Source organism: Camelus dromedarius, chromosome 22, assembly GCF_036321535.1.
Source record: "Camelus dromedarius isolate mCamDro1 chromosome 22, mCamDro1.pat, whole genome shotgun sequence".
In the NCBI taxonomy this organism is placed as follows: Eukaryota; Metazoa; Chordata; class Mammalia; order Artiodactyla; family Camelidae; genus Camelus; species Camelus dromedarius.
In genome coordinates this window covers 35,143,548-35,165,743 of record NC_087457.1, presented here as the reverse complement: position 1 = coordinate 35,165,743, position 22,196 = coordinate 35,143,548, and the positions used below count along the sequence as shown (strand labels likewise).

Below are 22,196 nucleotides of genomic sequence, written 5' to 3'. Positions count from 1 at the left end.
TGCTGGCGATGCATGTGCAACAGTGTCCTTATCGCCCCTGAACTGGCACTGAAAACGGTCAAGATGCACAACCACAAACTGACACTTGGATCCGCCTCCACACGGCCTGAACCGTGAGCCGCTGCAGCCGCCGACCTTCCACGCGGCCTGGAAGGAGGTCAGGCTGAGGTGGGCTTGAGGCGCTCCATGCTCTGGGAAAACTGGCAGCGCAGGCCTCGAGACAGACACTTGCAGGAGAAGACTTAGGAGCTGAAATTCTTGCATCTCCTCATACCTAGACGCGCACCGGCATCGTTAATGGTGATGTCCGCCCCTCCGTGACCAGCAGCAGCCTCCCAAGTGTGTGCTTGACCACAGGTTCCCCAGCACTAACATCGCACGTAACAGTGACCGCCCCCCGCCTCGCGGGAGCAGCTCCTCGAGCTCTCTGAGACGCTGCCCGCCCTCGGCCCCAGATGAAACGTAACTCACTGCTCTCAGGTTCTGCATTTTTTTTCAGTCCACAGATCGTAAACTATACGTGCATTTTACCACAATGAGGAGAAATACACTGAGGTCAGCGTGAGTCAGGTTCGTCCATGTGGAAGGAGGGAATTACAGGCCAGAATAAAACCTGCAGTGCCGGGTGGAAACAGGAGAAATCAGGGTGAACTCCTGGATGATGGTGAAGATGGATGGACAGACGGATACACAGACGGAGCAGACACGTTGATGGGTAGGTAGGCGCGCAGGTGGGCAGGTGGGTAGACAGACAGGCACAGACGGAGTGGTTCTGATCACCAACCCCGACCTGCCGTGTGTGCACCAGCGCCCAGGGCCTGGAGGCCCCTCTGAACCCACAGCAGAGAAGATGGCTCCTCCGGAGAGGCAGGTGGTCCCATGGTGGGAGCCTGGCTTGTGCATCCCAGCCTGGTCTGGCTTCTGCCGCAGACCCTGTCACCACCTCCTATTTTCTACTATTTTCCGGGCTTCTTTCTCTGCTCTGAACCGCTGGGCATCCTAAGAATGGACCCTGCGAAGCTCCTGCAGAAAAGACTCCGGGCTGTGGTGGGGAGGCAGGGCTGCCGATGGAAGGACGCGGGTGAGCCTGACTTCGTGCTTCTCAGGGAAAGTGATGATTACAGAGTATCCAACATAGTTGCTTTCTGGTTTCTGCCTCCCCCGAGTTCCACGGACTTCCCTCCAACGGGAACCTGGAGCAGCTGGGCCCGGTGGGCACAGCAGTCACCCGGAGAGAGCCCCCAGGGCTGCGGGCGGGGATGCGAGCCGGAGGGCGGGGTTGGGGGGCGAGGACAGCTCACAGGCTGGGCCCTGATGGCGCGCAGGGGTCCTGGGGCAGCCGGGGGTGGGGGTGGGGGAGGGGAGGTCGGGGAAACAGGCGACCTGGCATGCGGGAGGGGACACTTCACGGCAGAAGGTGCAGAGACGGGGCGGGGCCACGGGGGCCAAGGGTGTGGGGCCAGAAACACTGAGCATTAAGTGGGAGGCCGAGCGCCGACCCGCCACCGCCCTGGGCCTCGGCTCAGCGGCACAGGGGGCGCACGGGGCAGGCGCGACCGTGGGCGGGGGTGCTCCCCTCGCGCGGCAGCAGGAAAAGGCTCGAGGAAAGGCACACGGGCCAGGAAGCGCGGGTCACGTGCGTGACGCGCTGGTGACCTAGGACACGCAGTGCGCCGTCCGCCCGGGGACGGACTGTCCTCCCTGCAGACTCGCTGCGTGCGGGGCAGGAGGTGCGGGAATCACGTTCACGCGCTGATTCCGAGCTCGCGGCGGGGACGCGGCTGGGACGCGGCGGGACACACGGTCACGAAGAACGAGCGCTCCGGTGGCGGCTCTCCGGAGGCCCCAGGAGGTGTCCTCCCCCCGCTGCACGGTGCTGGGGGCGCACCCCGAGGCGAAGGCCCGCGGCGGGGCGGCGGCGGCCCGTCCCGCTTGGCCGCGGCTGCGCTGGTGCTGGGGGTGCTTGGGTCTGAGGGCCCCTCTGCTGTGGGCTCGGCCAGGCGCTCAAGCGCGTGCCTTCTGCGGAACAAGTCCGAGGTTCGCCGCACCCAACGCCAGGGCTCCAGACATTCTTCCAGGGTGACAGCGACCGTGGCCGCGACCTGGCCGTCCCCCGCGCCCCGGGGTGAGCGTCCCGCGCGCGGCCGCGGCTGCGCCCGAGCTCTCGGTGCGGGGCGTCCTGCCCCCACCCCACCCCCGCCGCCTCCACCCGAGTCGCGAGTCCCAGGGGTCACTGCAGAGGCGACACTGTTCTCAGACAGTCCCGTCCCCGCACTTTCTCTTCCCATTTTCGCTCCGGCCCACGCCCAACATTCTCTGGTTCTGCCTAAACGAGGAACCTAGAAAGGAAGGCGGCCGAGGCCCGCGCAGGAAAGGGGGGCCCGCGGGGCTCTCTCTGGGCTCCCCGGGATGCGCACCTCCCTCCCCGGACTGACTGACCACAAAGCGCCTCCTGCCTGGACCTGCAGGAGTCCGGCGCCCTCCCGGGGCCCAGCAGGGTCTCCCCGCCCCCCACCCCCGGGCTTGTGCCCGAGTCGCCCTCTCCGCTGACTCGGCAGTGCCAGCCGGAGGAGGGCACGGCCGCTCGCGGCCCGGCTGTGGGACTTGTGTGAGAGCCTGGTGTTCTGGGAGAACGCAGGCCCTGGTACCGACAGCAACCCTCCGCACAGCGTCCGTCTGTGAAACAGTTCAGATAGAGCCTAAGTTCTGAGGATATTTGGTTTGATTTAGGTTTATACACATTCTGTATGTTCCAAGGACATGGTGCAGGAGTGAAACGACTTGGAGGTGAACTCGTGAAGCTGGAACAGTCACGATGCTCCTGAAGTGTGCCAAATGCACGGAACTACAGAAATTCGGGAGAGCTGTTCTCCCGGGTGAGAAAACCTGCCTCCCGGCATCACCCAGTGAGGCGCCGGGGCTCAGGCGTCAGGGGACGGGTGTGGACTCGTGAGAGCACTGGCGTTCAGTGAAGGAGCCTCTCACAGGCCCAACGTCCCCTCCCCGCAAAGTAGGGTCCTGACCCCCCGCACCTAGAATGTGACTACTGGGAAATGGGGTCTTTGCAGAGGTGGCAAAGTGGAAGTGAGATCACCAGGTGGGTCCAGGGGAACAGGACAGGCACTCTCACAGAAGGAGGGTGTGCACACAGCAGAGGGAGGGCACATGGGACATGACATGGGGACACGGAGGTCAGCTGTCAGCCGCCAGGAGCCGGGGGGAGCCCCGCACAGACCCTCCCCGGCACCTGCAGGGGCCCGGCCCTGCCCACCCCTCCATCTCAGTGCTTGGCCTCCGGAACTGTGGGAATGAGACTGGTGTTGGCTGAGCCACCCAGCTGGGGACACGGGCGCAGACCCTAGAGCGAGAGGAACGGTGTCCTGATGCCGGCAGCTCTGGGTCCGAACACAGGCCAGCCCCCCGAGCGAGCACTGCAGCCCCCACGCTTGTCGCCGGTGAACACGGGGCTTCTCCGTGCTCATCTCCTGGCTGTGTGTGCACACTACACACGCACACTGTGAACAGCATCACAGACCCGGATCCAGGCGCACACGCGGGGGCTGGACTGCCACACCCAGGCTCGGCTCCAGCTGCTGCCACAGGCCACCAGCGGCTGGGGGCCAGGACAGCAGACACTGACGTCTCACATCCTGGAGGCTGGACGTCAGACCCCGCGTCTGGTGAGCCCCTCCTCCAGGTTCATGGACGCCGTCTCCTCACTGTGTCCCCACGGGGCGGTGGGGTAGAGCTGGCGTGTCTTCTTACCAGGGCACCGAGTCCCACCACCAGGGCCCACCCTCGTGACCTCACCACCCCCGGGGCCCCTCCCAGCACCATCACATGGGGGTTAGGCGTCAACGTATAGGTTCTTGGGGACACTCACCCAGTGCACAGCTGAGGCCGTGGGACAATGCGGGAAGATGCCTCCTTTTTTTCTCCTGGATGAGGAGACCCTGGGGGGGCAGCAGGGGAGATGCTATATCATCGCTTCCTGTTTCCTCCCAGCGGCGGCCTAACTGGCACGTGGTGGACACGGATGAGGGCCTGTCCCAAGGCTCCCGAGGCCCAGGGCCACTGCACTCACACCTGAAGACTCAGGCCGGGCCCTGTGACCTGGGCAGGCCCCCCGGGTGAATGGGGTGCAGAGCCCACCGGGACACCACCTCCACTGCGGCAGGGCTCCAGCCCCAAGAAGCTTAATGCACAGAATTTACAACTTCACATTTAAATTCTTCGGTGCCCTTCATGACTGAGTTCAGACTGATTCTCCTAAACCAGAAGGAGTCTTTCCATGGGGTCTAGGCAGTGCCCCACCTTCCCTGACGGGCCAGGTCCCCGGAGCCACCCAGATTTGTCCTGTTGCCCCCGCCCCTCCCAGCTGTACCCCAATTCCAGGTCAGCCTCTTGCGCCCCACATACCTGCTTCCCGAGTCGTGCCCTCAATGATGTGATGTCTGCTACCAGCATGGTCACAAGGAAGCCACGCCGAAGGCCTGGATGTGACGTGGGCAGGGACAGCTTCTGGGCAGCGCCCCCGTCCGAGACTCACAGAGTAACCTGCGGCTCCTTTGCACACAGGCATTGAGTCTCAACAGGAACTTTCAAGGTGGCTCGACTTGAACTTACAAGTGACATTTCAGCAGGAGGCTTGGGGACAGACGCGCCCACAGACCTTATCTGTTCCTCTTTCCAATTAGTTTTAATTATACACTTCAGTTAGGAACCTCATTGCTTCAACATTAACCCTCAGTCGAGGATTTTAACAGAAAACAGAAACTTGGTGTCGGGCCTTCTGCAAAGTGAAAGGACCTACTAACCACAGCAGACACCACAGGTCGGAGGCTGAGAGCATCAGTCACGCACAGACCCACCTGCGGCCCCGCAGGAACTGGGAGGTAAGCGGGCATCGCTGAGCGTGCTTGGCAGCCAGGTGAGTGCGACCTCAGTTCCTGGACCTCGGGGCCACCAGAGGGGTCGCGGGGACGAGCTCTTCACCAGCTGGTCTGGAGGTATTTCAAGGCCCTGGAGAGCCAGGCTGGTGTGCGGCTCCGTGCTTGACCGGGTGGCACTGTCACCCCGCTTCTCAGCTGAGGACACATCCTATCTGAGAGCAGTGTCTCTTCTCATTTTGGAAAGGACCAGGCTGAACTGCATTGGCCACATTTACTTATGTAGTTAATATTCTTGGAGCACATGCTCAAATAAAATGTTATGAAACACGCTTTATAAACCAAAGCATTATCTACGTGGGTATTATTTCCCACCGTATAGTAAAAGCCCGTGTCTTCTTTCTCCTGATATTTGTAAACATGGGCGCAAACCTTTCTGTTAGTGTCTTAAGGGAACTACTGAGAAGTTCGTGCTCAGACACCTTGAGATCAGAAGCCGATTGGTTCTTGTGGGTAATATTTATTGGCAGAAAAGAACAAAAGCCCTGTGGGCAGTGTGCAGAAGTAAACTGGCCCTGTCTGCACGGTTGTTTCAGTGGCTCTCAGGTCAGCCTAAGGGTAGCATCACCACCCTCACCATGCAAGTCTCACCCGGTGAAGAAAGACGTCGTGTGTCGAGCCCACTGACGCCCTGTCCTGTCGTGCTCCCTCACTTTACCTTGAAACGACTTACACAAAACAGGTTTGCCAACTGGCTCTGGTTTGGCTGTGGCACCAGGCCACCCCGCCCCACACCAGGGGGCGCGTGGGCGTCCCATGACCCTCGCGCTGAGTGACTCAGAGCTCCTTTGTAAGATGCCCCACGCCTACCAGGTAATTATTAAGACCCGGGTGGCTCTGCCCTGGTCTCCGTGAGCAGAGTGCGTCATGAGAAGGTGGTACCACCGGCTGACCGGCGGCCCGCAGGCTGCAGCGCCGGAGAGCACTGGCGTCCGGCTCCTTCTTGACGACTTTGGGCTACTGACTTTCAGCAGAGGAAAGACGTGAGGATCGGCAGCGTGTTTCCGAGTTGCTGTTTGTGGTTTCTGGTCAGCTGAGCCTGAGCCTCACACCCTGTCTCTCCCTCTGACTGTGCAGTTGCGGGGAGGAAAACTGGGAAGAAAGCTCTTGGGTAAGTTTCTGTCATTTGGCAATTTCGCAAATGCACCAGCTCAGTGGGTTAGTTTTTGGATTCGCCCACCTTCCAGCTTTCTACCTGGCATCTTGGAAAGACGAAACTCCACTTCCCTGTACACGCCTGTGTGTGTGATTTGTGTGTTACATCATGCTTTGTTGGGGGGGGGGGCGAGTTTTGAGTTTCTAAAATAGTACGCGAAGTGGAAGGGCAAGGGCACTGACGTCTCTGTGAGGGAACCAGGCATTTCCTAAAGTCGCACTCGGCCCCCCCGGGTCGCCGGAACACCATCTGGTACCAACCCCAGAGATGCGACTGGGCAGACCGGTTTAGGGGTGGGGGAGGTGCCTCTGCAGCGTCTCCCTTTGTAGCTGGGGCACTGCCTTCCCAGCACCAGCCCTGCTGACCTTGCTCTGCTGTGACCTCTGTCCTGGGCATCACTGTAGGATCCAGCCCCACCCCAACTAGCTGCGAAAACCACAATTGTCCAGACTTGGCTCAGTGTCCTGAGGGGGTGGGTCTAGTGGACGAGGCACTTTGGTGGACCCCACAAGCACAGCCTTGGCTCTGTAGCCCTTGAACCAACGTAATCTGAGCAAGGCTTTTAAAAAACAAAACACAACACTGGTTGTTACGGTGATGAGCTTGGCCAGCAGAGACATAAGGATTCTGTGTGTGCCAAGAAGGGTGCAGCCTTTAGCTTCAAGAGCATCATTTGCAACAGAGTGAGCCCTGCCCTGGCCTGGCCGACACTCACGCCGCAGAAGCCTAGGTGCGGAAGAGACTTTAGACCAATCTTGTCCCTTCATGTTTGTGGCTTGGAGGTTATTCGACCCTTCCAAGGTCACAAAGCCGGCAGGAGTAAAGTCTGGCAGGAAAGCAGGCCGAGACCCTAGCCCCAGCCTTTAGCACCTTCCAGGACGCTTGCATTCAAGCCATGGTCACCAGGTTTTGTGGTTCAAACTATGCTTTTCAGAAAAAGAAACAGACACAATGAATACTTGCAGAATGACTCTGAGAAGACATGCTTTTTTACGATAAACGTTTTTCTTTCCAAGAAGCTTTCATTTTGCCACAGTTGTTAAGGAGAACAGTGTCCGTGATAGCCCTCATTCAGGGGACTACGGAGACAGGTGCAGGGCCCAGCGCCACGGGGGCTCGCAGTGGGGAGGGGAGACTGGGCTCACCCCCGAATACCCCAGGGACAAGCAGGGACGATGGTGCAGGGTGTGTGTGGGGAGGGCGTGGGCAGGAAATTCCTACGAGGAAACCCCAAGGCCGGCATTCTCGCCAGACAGCCTCGGCAGGATTCTTGCTGAACAGGCCATGGAGGGTGGGGCACGCGGAAGCTGATCAAATCCCGCCGGGGGGGTTTTGCTAAATCTGAACTGAATGTGCAGGGACAGACCTAGGTCAGGCCTGGAGAGCCAAGAGGAGCCCGGTGCGTGGGAGGCAGTCTTGGTCACAGTGGGCTGAGAGCCTGCTCCAGGACTTGCAGGAGTCCGGGGAGTGCTGTCCTGCTTCGGCCCGCTGTCCATGGAGGCTCCCGCGCTGTAAGCTGCCCTTTGGAAGCAGAGTGTGAGGCACTCCTCCTCCAGAGCCAGCCGTGCTGTCTTGGGGGGGTGGAGCTGCGCCCGAGTTAAAGCTGGGGGAGTCCTCCGGACGCAGTCACAGCCCTTAGAGCGAAATGGGCAGTGAAATCTTACCACCCCTCTGCTACCATCTTTTAAAAATCTTTTTCTTCGTTAAACAAACGATGTGCATGTATTGCTTATGTGATCAGAGAAAGAGATGACGTCCCTGGCCACCTCCTCTAAAAAGTGCATTCCTACCCTGGGCTGTAGAATTCCACAGTCAGCCTCACCTTCAGCAGTCTGGGAAGCAGGACAGGTCACTTCACCTCCCCTGCATGAAAATCCGAAAACCAGCCGAACTCCACTGTGAATGGAAACCTTCTTCCCAGTGTGCGGAAGAGACACAGCGACTGTTGCTGCTTTATTTTCAAAGGGCGTTGGTCATTTAAACATCTTATTTCACCCTCAGAAGAGCCCTGAGCGTAGGTAAGGCGTGGTGGTCTTCACCACTACCTGGAAGTGGAAAGAAAACAACGAAGTGTGTCTTGGGGTCTGTCGGACTTTTATTTCAATGCAGTAAAATTACTGGGTGTCTCTCACACAGTCGGCTGGCGGTGGACGCGGGCGGGGGCACAGAGGCGAGTTTCTGTCTGTTCTCCCAGCAGCTGTGTTGGTAACCAATGACCCAAGTGCTGGGCACAAGAGTGGCAAAACCGCGTCCTCCCCCACGCGGCCAGAGTCTGAGTCAGAGGACACAGAAAACGAGTCCAGGGTGTGAGAGTCTGGGGAGGGCGGGCAGCAGGAGGACATGTGAGCGTCACGGCCAGCTGTGCCGTCCACATTCACACCTGAGACCGGGGCTGCAGGCTACGCAGGGCCTCTGGGACCTGTCTCGGCTGGTGGATCAGCCCAGGACTGCCTGACTCCAAAGCCACGTTTCTTATGCCAGGGAGGCTGCTCCTGGCTCTCCAAGGCCTGGCGCCCTACACCCAGGGGTGAACCCCCAATCCTAGGCCCCGAGCTGCGTCTTCCGGGGGCGACCTGGGGCAGGAGGCTGCGCTGGAGAGGCAGGCGGGGCCGAGGAGACTGGCCCCTTGCGCAGAACGCCCGCCTCCCTGGGAGGTGGTGGCAACACCGGTCCAATTCCTAAAGCGGTTTCGTGAGCGAGTCTCACAGTTAAGGCCACTTGCGAGGCAGCTGCGGCTCCGGGCATCACGTGGACCCTCCGGGCGGATGGTTCTCATTTCACACAGTTCTGAGCCCAGGGTCAGGGGTGGGGGTGGGGGTGGGGGGAGCCGGCCCGCGGAGCCAGGCCACCTGCCCGCGACCGCAGGGCTGTGGGGAAGCGAAACTGCCCTCGACGGCTCCTTCGCAGACGCTGGGGCCTTGGGTGGCTCGGCCCAGGGACGCGGGCTGGGGCTGGACAGACGCATCACCGCCGCGGGCAGGGCGGCCTCCGCGGGCCCTCCAGGGGCCGGGCTGCGGGGGGCGCCGCGGGGTCCCATGGGGCTCACTGGGGCGCCGCGGGCTTCCGTGGGGCCTCAAAGGGGTGCGTCCGCGCCGGGGCGGTGGGCACAGAGGCTCTGCCGGGCTGCGCTCCCCTCTCCCAGGCCGACACAGTCCCCGCGGGGTGAACCTGGGGTGTGAGGGGGGCGCCCGGGCGGGCTCACTGGGAAGGCCGCAGAGGCGCCCCCCTCGGCCGGCGCCCGTGGCTCGGCCCGCGCGCCCCCGCCAGACCGCGCCAGTGGTAGCGCCGGCCGCCCTAGGCCCCGCCCCCGGGCGCGCATGCGCGGCGGCGGGGGCGCGGGTCGCAGCACGTCCGCGCGCAGGTGGGCGGGCGCTCGGCGGCGTTCGCGTCCGCGTCCGCCAGTCTCCTCGGCGTTTCCTCTTGTCCGAGAGTCCCCTGTCCCCGCGCAGGGGAGCCGCACACCCACCGGGTCCGGCCCGCGGTGCTTGGCGGCCCGGCCTGGACTGCGGGCCTCGTGGGCCGGACAGGGGTAGCGTCGCCCGGTCTTAGGGTGGTATGAGCAGGGGTCAAGGTCGCCCAATCCGCAGGTGAGCCTGGGGTGGGGGGGCGGGTCCAGCAGCTCTGTCCGCAGGTGAGCCCGGGGGGAGCGGGTCCAGCAGCTCTGTCCGCAGGTGAGCCGGGCGGGGGTCTTGCAGCTCTGTCTGCAGGTGAGCCGTGCGGGGGTCCTGCAGCTCTGTCCCCAGGTGAGCCGGGGGTGGGGGGAGCGGGTCCAGCAGCTCTGTCCCCAGGTGAGCCGGGCGGGGGTCCTGCAGCTCTGTCTGCAGGTGAGCCGGCCGGGGGCCCGGCAGGGCCGCGGTGGGAGCGGGGCAGCGCCTTCCGAGGGGCACTGGTCGACCGGTGGAGACCGAGACCGTCCAGGCCGTGCTCGCCGGGGGTCGTGTCGCCCAGCACCTTATACGTGAAAATTAGAGCTGGAGCAGTAACCGCTCCAGGTAGCACCAGAGGTGTTCAGTGCAGGATGGTTTGTAAGGGCGGCTCTGAGGGGTCTCTGCCGCAAGGAATCTCTCAGAGAAGAAGGTCTGCAAGGGAAACGTGAACTTTATGGTAAGAGGAAAGAATTAGGCAGAAAGGCAGCGTGTAAACATTGACCCCTTTTCATGAAAAAAGTAAAAGTTCACACTTAGCAAAAGGATTGACCCAGCTGGCCCCGGAAATAGTAGGTGCTTAAGCTGAGTGGGAGGACTGCAGGGTTTTGTTTTTGTATTTTTATGCTGCTTTGTATTTTATGAATTTTGTTCATTGAGCATGTATTTCTTTTAATTTTGGAAAAGATATGTTTACAAATGTCAAAGTGTCATTCTCTACACGTTAGAAACCTAATTCTCGTGCAAAGAGGGAGTGCTTGTCAGCTTGTGTTAACTCACTGAGGAAGGAGCCAGCAGGAGGAAGGAGCTGGCTCAGGGGCCAGTGAGCTGCAGGAATGCTGGGCGGGGCGGGCCTAGGGGCATCCTGTGAGGCAGTGACCACAGCCTCTGGATTATCTTCCCTGGGGGCGGCGGCGAGAGGAGAGTTATTGCTGGTTATCAAAGTTGCCAGGTAGGCCTCCCAGACTGTGAAGCCCAGGCCAGTCCCCGCTGAATGAGCTGTGCTGTCTCCTTTGCAAAGTCAAGTGACTCTCTGAGGTCGTGCGCAGTAACCCAGGATGATGTAACAAAGCAGGCTGTTTCCCTCTTGTCGACTGCACATCCCAGATTGGGATCAGTTTAGCGCCCAGTGAACAGAGGAGCTCAGAGATGTTCCTGTGTCCGTGTCAGAGCTGCAGGGGCCCTGGGGGCTGGAGTCCCAGCCTAGGGACTGGCCTGCCAGTCATGGCAGCACTGGAACCAACACTCTTAACTTCCTCAGAATGCCTGGTGCGGTGCAATGGAACAGCTGAAAGCACCAAATCCTATAAAGGAAAGAACGGTGCAAGGTTTGTAGATAGATTTTTCCTGCAGAGTCGAGGGGGACGGGCTCTCTGTCCCCAGGGGTCACTCCTCTCGCAGCTACAGGGCAGTCTGAGCGCCTGGCTCCTGAAGAAGCCCTAGTCTGGGGCTCCAGGTGAGCAAGTGGGCAGCAGGGGAACGGGGCGCCCCCATGTCACCTGTGCCCTGGAAGGTGAGGGGAGGCAGTCAGGGCGGGTGGGCGCAGAGCCTTCCAGAACAAGTCTGACTGCACTGGGGGCACCACCCAGCCGAGGGGCAGCAGTGCCTCTGCGGGGTTTGGGGGGCCACCTGGGTCCCCCAGCCTGCAGCATCCCCAGGACCCAGGGTGACAGGTTGGACCAGACCAGCTGGCCCAGAAACGCTGTCGTGTAGGAGGGAGTGTGAGGAGGAGGTTTTGAGCATGGATCAGGAAGGGGACGTGTTTGTGGGGGTCTGAAGGGTGCTGAGTATTGGGTCTTGCAGGGAGCCGTGTCTCTGATGACCCAGGGGCTCCCCTGCCTCCGCTCTAGCTCAGCTGAGACCTTAACCCATTTGCATTTCTTTCCTCAGATGAGACACTGTCTTTAGAAAGGTTACCTAGAGTCTGAAGGACCCAGAAGCCAGTCAGGTTTCTCTGTGGCATGACTTTGAAAGAATAGTGTTTTTCTCCTCGATTTCTGGGTCCTTGGAGCCAGTCCCCTATTACCCACCTGGAATGCTGGCTCCATCCCTGCCCCCCACTCCTTCCTTCTGTACCTCCCCCCACTGCTCTTGTCTCAAGCACATGGTCAGAAGCAGGCAGACCCAGTACTGGGGTCCCTGTTCTTGCTTGTTGCATGTCCCAGGAGGCTGGAGGCTGGGGAGTGCCTCCTGTCTCCTTCCCCTCCCAGTCCCCTACCCACCCCTTGGCCCCACGTGCCTCCTGCTGCTTGTTGGAAGAGTTAGGGAGGGGAGGGAGGGAGAAGACAGGGGCTCATGGTCGGCTGTTTGCAGACTTTCCAGGATAATCGGATGTCTTTTTTTAATCTGACTTACATTTACAAGCACCTGCAGCTCATGGTAAGCCCCTTCAGTTATGCCTGGTTTAGGAAAAGGAAGGCTCTGAACATCCCTCCGGAGAGTCTCAGAATTTTACACCTAGAGGAGACTGGGAACCAGGCCAGTGCAGTGGTCCTGCACCTCCTTGGGGCAGCTGGGCACTTAAGAAGTAGCCAAGTCCCCTCCAAGGCAGTGGCGTCAGAATGCCTGGGGGTGGCAGGCCTGGACGTACCCCCAGAATAGAGAGAAGACAGCAGAGCTGCGGGCGATTCAGTGCCCCAGGACCAGAGCGCTGAGGTCCTGATCATGTGCCAGCCCAGGCCCCACGGAGTAGCTTCTTGATTTGAGGCAAATAACCAAGCCTGGGCTGTCTTACGGGAGTTGAAGCCTACCTTTCCCCATTTACCAAGTTAAGAGACCTAATTGATCTGCTTGGCATACAGTAGGTGCTTCCTGTTAGCTCCTGATGTCCCACAGCGCTCTGTTTGTGTCTTTGGTTTCTATAGTCAGATACTGGGGTCCTGCTTTCTTAGCTTCTAAGCAGTGAAACCAAGACGAGAACTCGCTGTTCTGTCCCAGGGCCCTGGAGGGCCCCTCACCTTCCTGAGCACCAGCCCTCGTTCTAGTCAGTCTCGGGGACCCTCCCGTTTCAAGGCAGAGGTTCCAAGGAAGGTAGGTGGCTGGGCCAGGAGCACGGTGGTGGGACCTGTGGGAGAGGATGAGGTGACGTTCCGGGGGAGCCTGGGCCGCAGTGGGGGGAGAGGCTCTTGCCGCAGACCCGTCTGCTGGGGTGCAGTTCTTGGTCCTGAGGCTTCCCTCTTGCCCAGCAGTGAATGTCCGTCTCCGCCCCCATGTCACCCTCCCCGTCAGTCTCACAGCACCCACCCTGTGGGGCTCGAAGGGGCTGCTGGGGGCCAGGTGGTTCTGAATCTTTAGTGAGAGGGCCGGTCAGGCGCAGCCACAAGAGGAAAGCCGCGTTTACTGTGCACTCGGGTCCTGAGACAGGGCCACGTGGGCCATGCAGGGGTGGTCAGGGTGTCGGGGGGCAGAAGATGGGAGGGAGGGGGGACTGAGGCCACGGCCTTTGTTGGGGTTTCCAGGGTCGGAAACTGGCCTGTTTTAATGATACTGTTGGACTTTGGGCTCCAGGGGTGTTCCTGGTTGCCTGGCTCCCGGCCTGGGTGATTCTGGCAGAGGAACGTTGCCTCCGGGGTGCAGGGCAGACGGGGAAGGCCTGGCCTGGCCTGGCCGGGTCAGTGGCATTTGTCACAGGCGTCCCCTGGCGGGGCCCTTTGCTGTAGGAGGGGCTGTCAGAACATCACAATAGGCAGGAAATAACGTATCACGCGCGCGCACACACACAGGTCAGAGCCACGTGCTCTTGTGGCCTCTTAGGCTAGTGTTGGGCTTGATCTGTGTCCATGTTGGCGTTCACGTGCGTCTCTAGGTGTGAAAGGAAACTGCGGTCTGGGCGTCGGGTGAGCAGAGCCTGTCCTGCGAGGTGTGCAGGAATGCGCAGCGGGGGCCGTGCGCGCCATCGGTCCGGCCTGTGCCAGAGCCGGCGCGCTGCCTGAGAAGCGGGAGGCAGGCCCATCTGTGGTTTTGCTTTGGTTCCAGAGCGTCGTCAGATGCAAGTGCAGTCGTCCGGCAGTTCCTGTGTTGTTCGCGGTGAGAGAGCGGGTGTCCTCTGCGTCCCTGGCCTGGCCGCGGGCTGCCTCCTCCGGGTTGGCGGTGAGGCCTGTGCCCTCCACTCCAGCGCTGGCCCTGCGCCCCACGGTCCTGTGGTCCCGTGAGACGCAGTCACCCCCCAGGCACTTTCTTGGTTTGCTGTCGTCCCCGTTTGCTTGTTTCTGTTGCCTGTGCCCTTGGTGCCGTATCTGTGAAGCCGTTGTCCAAACCATAGAAATAAGGGCCACAAGAGTGAACTGTTGATTTACGTTGTTGCAGAGACATTGTCTTAGTAGAACTTACTTGCTTCCTCAGGGGCAGCCACCGTTGGTGGGAGAACACGGACATTTGCAGGAGGGGCCTGCTGAGCTCCCGCCGTGGCCCTGGGCAGGTCGTCAGTGGAGAGCTGAGTTTAGGGAGCTCCTCTGAGGGCCCTCAGCTCAGGGAGGCGTGGAGCCCCTCATCCAGGGGGAGGTGGTGTCCCCCCACGAGGACTCACGGGGACTGCTGAGGGCGGGTGGAGCCACGTGGGGGTTGGGGAAGCCCAGGTGCCTGTCCTGCCCTGTGGAGATGGCATGGCACTGGAGGCCCCCATCCACTGGGTCTAGTCCAGCACACTGACCTTTCCTGCCCACGACCACACCTGGAGGGCAGCACAGGAGGACAGCCTCGTTCTGAGTCACGTAGTGGCCACGTGCAGGTGCTGTATGCGTCCCTGGAGCTCACAGCTGGGCTTGGCCCCCACCTGCCCTGCCGGCAGTCTGTGCCCCCAGACATGGCTGACTCATGGTCATGTTGGTGTGTAGCTCTGCTGCCCGGACTGGCCTCCGGCCAGTTCCCGTCTCAGGTTCTGGAAGCATATGCTTCAGCAAAGTCCATCATAGCTTCACACACAGTGTTTCTTTCCTCCTGGGGGTCTGGACTGTCACAGCCTACCGCACGGGACGTCCCCCGGAGGGTCAGGACCATGAGTTTCAGTCCCTGCCTGCACCGTCTGTCTTTAATTCCTTGTCTGTTCATTCTGTGTCACCAACATGTCTTCTCACTCTGGTTTTGTCTTCAAATACATGTGAGCACGGGTAGGGAACTGTTAGCAGGTGTCTCATTGTAGTGTTCGTGTGCACTGGAGCCGTGCTGTGGCCTCGCTCCCATTGAGCCAACAGAAGGTGACTTCTCTTTTCTCTCCAGGTCGGAGACGGGTGCACAAGGGGCCCTGAGGCCGTGGCCCTGACTGCGTTTTCAGGGACCAGAGGCAGCGTGTGGACCTGGCTCTCCTCTGACACAGGCACCAGCACCATGAGTCTTGTAAGTGACGGCGGGGCGGCAAGGAGCATCTTTGACCTGGACTATGCCTCCGGGAAGATCCGCTGGACGCTGACGGTGGCCGGCTTTGTCTTCTACCTGGGCGTCTTCGTGGTCTGCCACCAGCTGTCGTCCTCCTTGAATGCCACCTACCACTCCCTGGTGCCCAGAGAGAAGGTCTTCTGGAACCTGGCGGCCACGCGTGCCGTCTTCGGCATCCAGAGCACGACGGCAGGGCTGTGGGCGCTGCTGGCGGACCCGGTGCTCCAGGCCGATCGCGTGCTCGGCCAGCAGAACTGGTGCTGGTTTCAGATCACCACAGCCACGGGGTTCTTCTTCTTCGAGAACGTGGCCATTCACGTGTCACACCTGCTGTTCCGCAACTTCGACTTCTTCCTGGCCACCCACCACCTCTTCGCCTTCCTGGGGTTTCTTGGCCTGGTGGTCAACCTGGAAGCCGGCCACTATCTGGCCATGGTCACCTTGCTCCTGGAGATGAGCACGCCCTTCACCTGCGCCTCCTGGATGCTCCTGAAGGTGGGTGCTTCCCCCGCGGCTCGGGCTCGCTGGCAGCGCCCTCACTCGGCTGGAAAACAAAGTCTTTCTTGCTTCCAAATGCTTTTTCTCCGTCGAAGCAGTGCGCGTGTTTCTGTAAACTTTCTGTTTCACGTTATTTTACGCGTCACACGAGGTCCGCCCGCCCGCCAGACGTCCGTGTGCGGCTGGCGCGGGGCTTGTTCCCGTTTGACTGAAACCTCCCTGCTGATGAGCGGCCGGCCGTTCCCTCCCCTGCAGCCCCTTGCCACCACCGTTCCACACGCTGACCCTGTGAGTTTGACCATCTCAGGCGCCCCTGCGCGTGGCCACACCGTGGCGCCCTCCGGTCCCCGGCGTGTCCCCCGTGGTGCACGTCCCAGGGTGGGTCCGTGTTGCGTGTGGGCAGCGTCCTTCTTTTCTGCTCTCTGTGTGTGAGCGCATCTCTGTCGCCCACCGCCGCCCTCGCTGGTCACCGCCATTGCTCGCGTCCTAGTTTCTGCGAGTCACTCAGGGATGAACGTTGGGCGCTAATACCCCTCTGACGTCCTGATTTCAGTTCTTTGGGTAAATACGGAAGTGGGCGAGTGGACTGTAGAGTAGCTCTGTTTTTAAAAAACAAAACCTCAGCACGGTGTTCCCCGCTGGCTGGCTGGTGTGCGTTCCCACCGCCGGGCCCGGCTGTCCGCGGCCCCGCCTGCGCTTGGCGAGCTGTGACTGCTGGATGGCGTCCCTTGTGCTGTTGATTTGCGTCTCCCCGAAGACTGGCCACACTGCATCCGTTCATCTCTCTGGGGCCACTTGTGTGTCTCCTTTGGAAACCTGTTCAAGCCCTTGGCCTGTTTCTAAGTCAGGTTCTTGTGGGCTTATTTTGTATTTCTCCCTGTCGAGTCACAGTTCTTTGCGCGTGTCCAGGGTTAATCTCTTGCTAGGTGTACGGCTGGCAGACGCCGTCTCCCACCTCGTAGGTTGCCTTTTCACTCTGCGGCTGTCTCCTTCGCTGTGAAGGTGTCGCCCATTTGTTAATGGTCATTTCTGTTGCCTGTGCTCCTGGCGTCTTACACGTGGCGTCGTGAAGCTTTCCCTGTGCTGTTTCAGGAGTTTGGGTTCCACGTCTCGGCCTTCCATCCGCTGCAAGCTGGCTTTTGTGTGACGTGTGAGGTAGGGCTCAGTGTCATTCCCCTGCTGCAGGTGTCCAGGCTTCCCAGCGGCATTGACTGAAGGGAGTGTCCCTTCCTGCTGTGTCTTTGCGTCCTTAGGAAAGAAGGTCCGGTGACCATAGTCCGTGGATGGTCTCCGGGCTCTCGAGGCTGTTCCATTGGTCTGCGTGTCTGTCTGTCTTCAGGTCATGCAGTTCTGATTGCTGCAGCTTCGTGATGGAGTTTGAAGCCAGGAAGTGTGGTTCCCCCAGCTGTGTTCTTCTTTCTCAGGATCGGTTTGGCTGTTAGAGCCTCGTGGTTTCGTGTGAATTTGGGGGCGGTTTTTCTGTTTCTGTGAACACTGCCGCTGGGATAGGGCTGGGAGCGCGTGGAGCCCATGCCTCACGCTGGGGACCTTCCTGGTGACTGTCCAGGGCACTTGCTGTCCTCGTCAGCTCCTTGGTTTCTGTTCGGCACAGTGTTTGCATTTCCGTCTCTTGGGGACATTCTTGCTTTCTTGACACGCGTTGTCCTGACCTCCTGAGCACCCTGACAACAGTCACTGTCCACTCGGCCAGGAGCCGTGGAAGCCCACGTCTGCAGGGGCTTCTCCGGAGAGCTGGCCTGCTCCTCGGTGTGGGGCTCCTCTGCCTGGTTCTGCGTGTTCCGTGACACCCGTGCACCAGACAGAGCAGACGCCTCTCCCGTGCTCACCGCTGTCCTCGTGCAGGAGGACCCCCCACGTCGGCCCAGCCAGGGCTCTCTCCCCCACACTTCTCTCCTCCGAGGGCTTTCCCCCGGGGCCAGGGGAGCCTGATCTGACAAGGCAGGCGTGTCTTCTAGCTTCACTCGCTCAGTGCGGCTTAGTTGTCCCTGTGTGCAGATTCAAGGTAATAAGAGCCGGAAGTGAGGCTCGAAAAAAGGCTGAAATTTTCTGCTGGGAGGCGGAGCCCAAGGCGAGCGGAAGGGAGGCAGGGAGAGGTTCTGGGCGGGGCCCCGGCCGCGCTGACCCGCCGTCTGCCCGCAGGCCGGCCGCGCCGACTCCCCGCTCTGGAGGCTGAACCAGTGGGTGATGGTGCACCTGTTCCACTGCCGCATGGTGCTGACCTACCACATGTGGTGGGTGTGCCTGCGCCACTGGGAAGGCCTGGCCCGCAGCCTCTTCCCGCCGCACCTCGCACTCTTCCTCGTGGGGCTGGGCCTCCTCACGCTGGTCATCAACCCCTACTGGACCCACAAGAAGACGCAGCAGCTGCTCACCCCCGTGGACTGGAACTTCGCATCCAGGCGCCCCCAGCCCGCCCGCGCCAACGGCCAGCCGCCGCGGAAGAAGGCGCAGTAGCCCTTCAGAGGCTGTTCCTTGGCCCGGGGACACTGACCTGGAGCAGGACGAGGGGCTCCCACCTCCATTTGCCCCGGGAGAGACTGCTGCGCTGTGCTGACGGCCTTGCCTGCTGGGCTCGCCCCGTGAGCACCGCGCCTCCGCGTGTGTGTCCGGGGAGGGGCCGCGTGGCGGGACACACCTCGGAACCTGCTCTTATCCACAGCCCCACCCCTGGTAGTGGGAAAGGGTCGTCCTCAGACAGGAAGTTCTGGGACCTGTTTCCCTGATGGGCGAGGGGAGCTGGTCTCGGCAGCGCCCCTGGTGGTGGGCGTGGGCAGTGACCAGCCTAGACGGGAGCAAAGGGGCTTCCCATGGGGCCAGGGAGGCTCATCCAGAAGAGTTTTGTTTCCCTGTCGTGTTGCTCGGTCCACACAGCAGGGGAGACGTGACTAATCACATTTGTCTAGATTTTACAGCTGTTTTTAATTCACTACGTTGCCAGTAGGTGCCCCAGCCAGACTGTAACTCAGAGGTGGGTGTCTCCGTGTGGATTTCAGGTCAGGGTGGTGGTCACTTTCCCTGGGCTGCAGGGCCCTCCGGACAGCGCCAGGCCCCATTTCCTCACCTCCTGAGGGCGAGCCCCGTCACCACCCTCGCTGAGCAGGGCCTGGCGGGGTCTGCCCACCGTCGCACAGTGTTACTGACAGCTGTACGAGCATCTTGTTCTTCCCGAGAGTGTGCAATTAAGTGAGATTAAATGCAATTGAAATGCAAGTTGAAATGAACAGTTTGTATTGATTGAAAGCCCCCTCACAATGTTTTGGAAAAACACATTCACCCGTGGTGAGAATCGCGTGCGCCGGCCCAGAATGGCGGACGCGGACTTCCGGTGCTCTGACGTGAGGAGACGTAATGCCTGGTCATGTCATTTTAAGAACTGACTTCAGTCTTAAAACTGTCCCGCGAGTCGTGTCCCTGCCGAGTCGCCCTCGTGCTCACTGGAGACCTTGGGCTCCCTCCCGGGCCCCGAGTGGTGGGAGCAGAGAGAGAGCATGGTGTCTCCGCCCGGCAGAATTTTAGTGAAGTAACTGCTGTTGACAGAACCCAGAAGCTCGTCGCTTCTGGTCGCAGCACTGTTGCCTCACTGTGCGTGTGTTCTCTCTCACAGACACAAAACCTGATAGTAAGTCTTCACATCTTCAAAACTCAGTTTAAGGTTTGAATTGTTCAGGTTCATTTCTGCCTGACCCTCCCTGGGGCTCAGCCTCTACACCCGGCATCTCCACGAAGATGCTGGCAGCACGGGGTGGGGTGGGGGTGTGCCAGGGAGCACGTGGCCGGCCTCCACCCGCCAGCTCCCGGGAGGACCACGAGGCGGGGCGTCCGGGCAGGAAGGGCCTTTTGCGCCCTGATGACGCAGCACCAGGTGCCTCCTGCCCGACAGGCGTTGCCTTCGGGCTGCGGGTGCTCTGCGGGCTCCAGCAGCGTGTGGGGAAGCGGCCGCGGAGAGACACCCGCGTGGCTGTTGAAGCGCAGGGTGGGGCTCGGCCCCTTCTTTGCCCTCAGACCCAGGCCCCTCAGGGTCCTGACCTGCTGAGCTCCACTGCTGCTGGCTGTCCAGTTTCCCCAGGCCTGCGCTGAGCACCTGGGGTTTCTCACTTTCTCAAGCCTATGGATGGAGGGCTGCCCTGGGCCACAGGAAGCAGTCCCTCTGGGATCAGAGCACCCAGAGAACGGCTCCAGCGGGTGCCCCTCGGGGCCTCCCTCCTCAGGGTTCCAGCCAGACTGCCAGTCCCGGGCTCAGACCTGACCTGTCCCTTCAGGACAGAGTTCACCAAGGCTGGCGGCTCTGGGAGGGACCCTGCACTGTGGGCCGCAGCCGCAGGAGGAGGTGGACCGGATGCCAGGTGAGCCAGCGCCCCCCTACCCCCCGACAGAGCCACTTCCAGTTCTGATCAAGGATCTCAGCTCCCCCAGGTAAACGCACCGTGTTTGCCCGCACTTCCGCAGTGCACATGGGCGCTTAGAGCTCACCTCTGTCTGCACCAGATCCCCATGCTCCTGGGAGAGCTCATTCATTCAGTGTTTCTCTTTTTACGTGTCTTCCTTTTCTCAGTGACTACGGTGTGCAGTGGTGCGTGCTGTCCTCCCTGATCGTGTTTAGGATGCAGTGATGTGGAAAACTCAGAAATCTCTATTTTCTTTCTCTAATGACCGGGGACCCGGAGTGTTCTGGAAACCTGTCTAGGTGAGCGCCCACCACGGAGAGCAGGAGTCCCAGAGCACAGGCGCCGGCCTCGCAGGGACACCTAACCCGACACGGCGGTGACAGGTATAGGCCCCTTTTGTAGCCTGTCCCCCTGCTGGGTGCCTCCCTCACTGTGCTGCAGTTTCACTGTTACGCGCCAGTCTCTGGAGGCCTTGGTGTGGCAGACTGCAGGTCTGCCCTCCACCCCAGATTCACACGTTGGATTCCTAACCCCAGTGCGATGGTGTCAGGAGGGGGGCCTTCGGGAGGTGCTGAGGTGCTGGGGGTGGGGCCCCCACGGTGAGACCGGAGAGCTGTCGCCCCTGCCTCCTTCCAGCTGAGTCTGCACAGAGGAGGGCGTGTGCAGGCCGGGAGACCTGGAACCCGCCCCCGCTGTCAGCCGGAGCGTCACTCCGGGTCTGCGTGCTGTCAGAGCAGCTCCCGTTCCTCGGCCGTACACGCCTGCAGCCCCCAAGCAGTCAGAAGAGTCCAAAACCCAGCCCGTCACCGCCACCCGCAGCCATCAGGGGGTAAGTGTCAGGGCTTCTGGTCCGGGAGCCCCTGCTGCTGCTTCCCTGAGGACTCTGCTTTGCCGCTGTCCACTTTGCAGCCTTCACGACGCTTGCGGCCTTGTCAGAGGTAAGACATAAAATGCCAGACCGCAGTTGGAAGCGGGCGTGTCTCAGCCAGTTTTTTTGTTTGTGTTGAGACAACCCTCAGTTCTTTTCCCAGAAACTTCAAGCCTGGTTGCTCTGCCCCAGAGGCTTTACTTCCACGCGGGGCGGACCCAGAGCACAGGGCTTTGCGGCCGGGGGGGCTGGGTGTGCAGCGTGCCGTGTTTCAGAAGTTTGAGGCCGGCCGCGCTGGTCTCCTGTTCTCCGTCTTCCAGTGACTGCTTGTTTCACAGTGAAACATGTAGCCTCTTAAAAAAAGTGATAAGCTGAAAAGAACATCGCTGAAAATGATGGGTTGCATTCTAATTTGGAGCCAGTTACCCACTGGACTGTGGGGTGAACCTTAATCAGTTCATCCTTTGCCATCGGGGCTGTCTGCCCCCCTTGCCCCTCCGGCGTCAGGTGCCCGGAGCACGGGCTGGCCCCAGGGTCCTTCCTGCCTGCCGCTGTTTCTGACCACGTCCTTTTTCTCTCCCGGGACAGGATGCCCTGCTCTGTGTTGTCGCTGCACTGGGCTCAGCCGTTTCCGTGGAGAAGGCCCGGTTCCTGGGAGGAGTGGTGTGTGGACGTCGGGGCGTGAGTCCGAGGTGGGCTCGCTGCTCGAAGGTCGTAACCTCTGGGCCGTCCTGCTCCAGCGCAGGGCTCCCTGCCTGCCCCTCCGCCCTGAGCAGTGAGGACCTGACACCAGCGGCAGTGTGCGTCCAGGTGTGTGCAGAGATGCAGAACTGCGGCCCGCAGACACACATCCGGCCCCTACGAGGAGGCTGCTGTGTGCTGGCGGGGTTCTCTTCCTCACTCAGAGGGTGTACAGAGTGCTGTGTTCAGAGTTCCTTCGGTGCCGTCCTCCCAGCCCCCTTCAGGTGAGCACGTTCATCGTTTGAGAGACAGGTCCCCTCGTCGCTGTTTGCATTCAGTCTTAGGTCTTGTCCGGTTCTTGTTAATTTGATTGTATGTTTGAGTATGTAGAACATAACCCAAAAGTCAAAACTGTTCAAAAACTACGTTCAGAGAAAAGTCACTCTCTCCTCAGTTCCCGCATCCTGTTCCTTCACTCTTCGTAAGTGACAGGCTTCGTTCGTTCTAACAGCTTTCTTGAACCGTAATTCACGTAATTCACGTGCCATTCAGTTCCCCGCTTCGAGCGTCTAGGTGAGGAAAGCAGCAGTCGTGTGCCACCTTCGTCTGGTGACTGATGGTGAC

General features: G+C 60.6%; 1 protein-coding gene across 10 annotated transcripts; it reads left to right on the top strand.

The window, feature by feature from the left end:
* Positions 1-4: 4 nt before the first annotated feature.
* On the top strand, positions 5-18,855 carry CLN8 (CLN8 transmembrane ER and ERGIC protein). 10 transcript variants are annotated; one of them, XM_064477623.1, is made up of 4 exons: positions 9,456-9,692; positions 13,725-13,775; positions 14,964-15,614; positions 17,778-18,855. In XM_064477623.1, exons 3-4 carry the CDS (start codon positions 15,072-15,074, stop codon positions 18,090-18,092), a joined length of 858 nt encoding a protein of 285 aa, XP_064333693.1. In that variant the 5' UTR covers positions 9,456-9,692; positions 13,725-13,775; positions 14,964-15,071; the 3' UTR covers positions 18,093-18,855. The 10 variants fall into 10 exon arrangements, with proteins under 10 accessions (XP_064333695.1, XP_031296245.1, XP_064333693.1 ...); XM_031440386.2 differs by having other exon boundaries at positions 13,725-13,838; XM_064477624.1 differs by lacking the exon at positions 9,456-9,692 and adding an exon at positions 9,907-12,779.
* Positions 18,856-22,196: the final 3,341 nt, after the last annotated feature.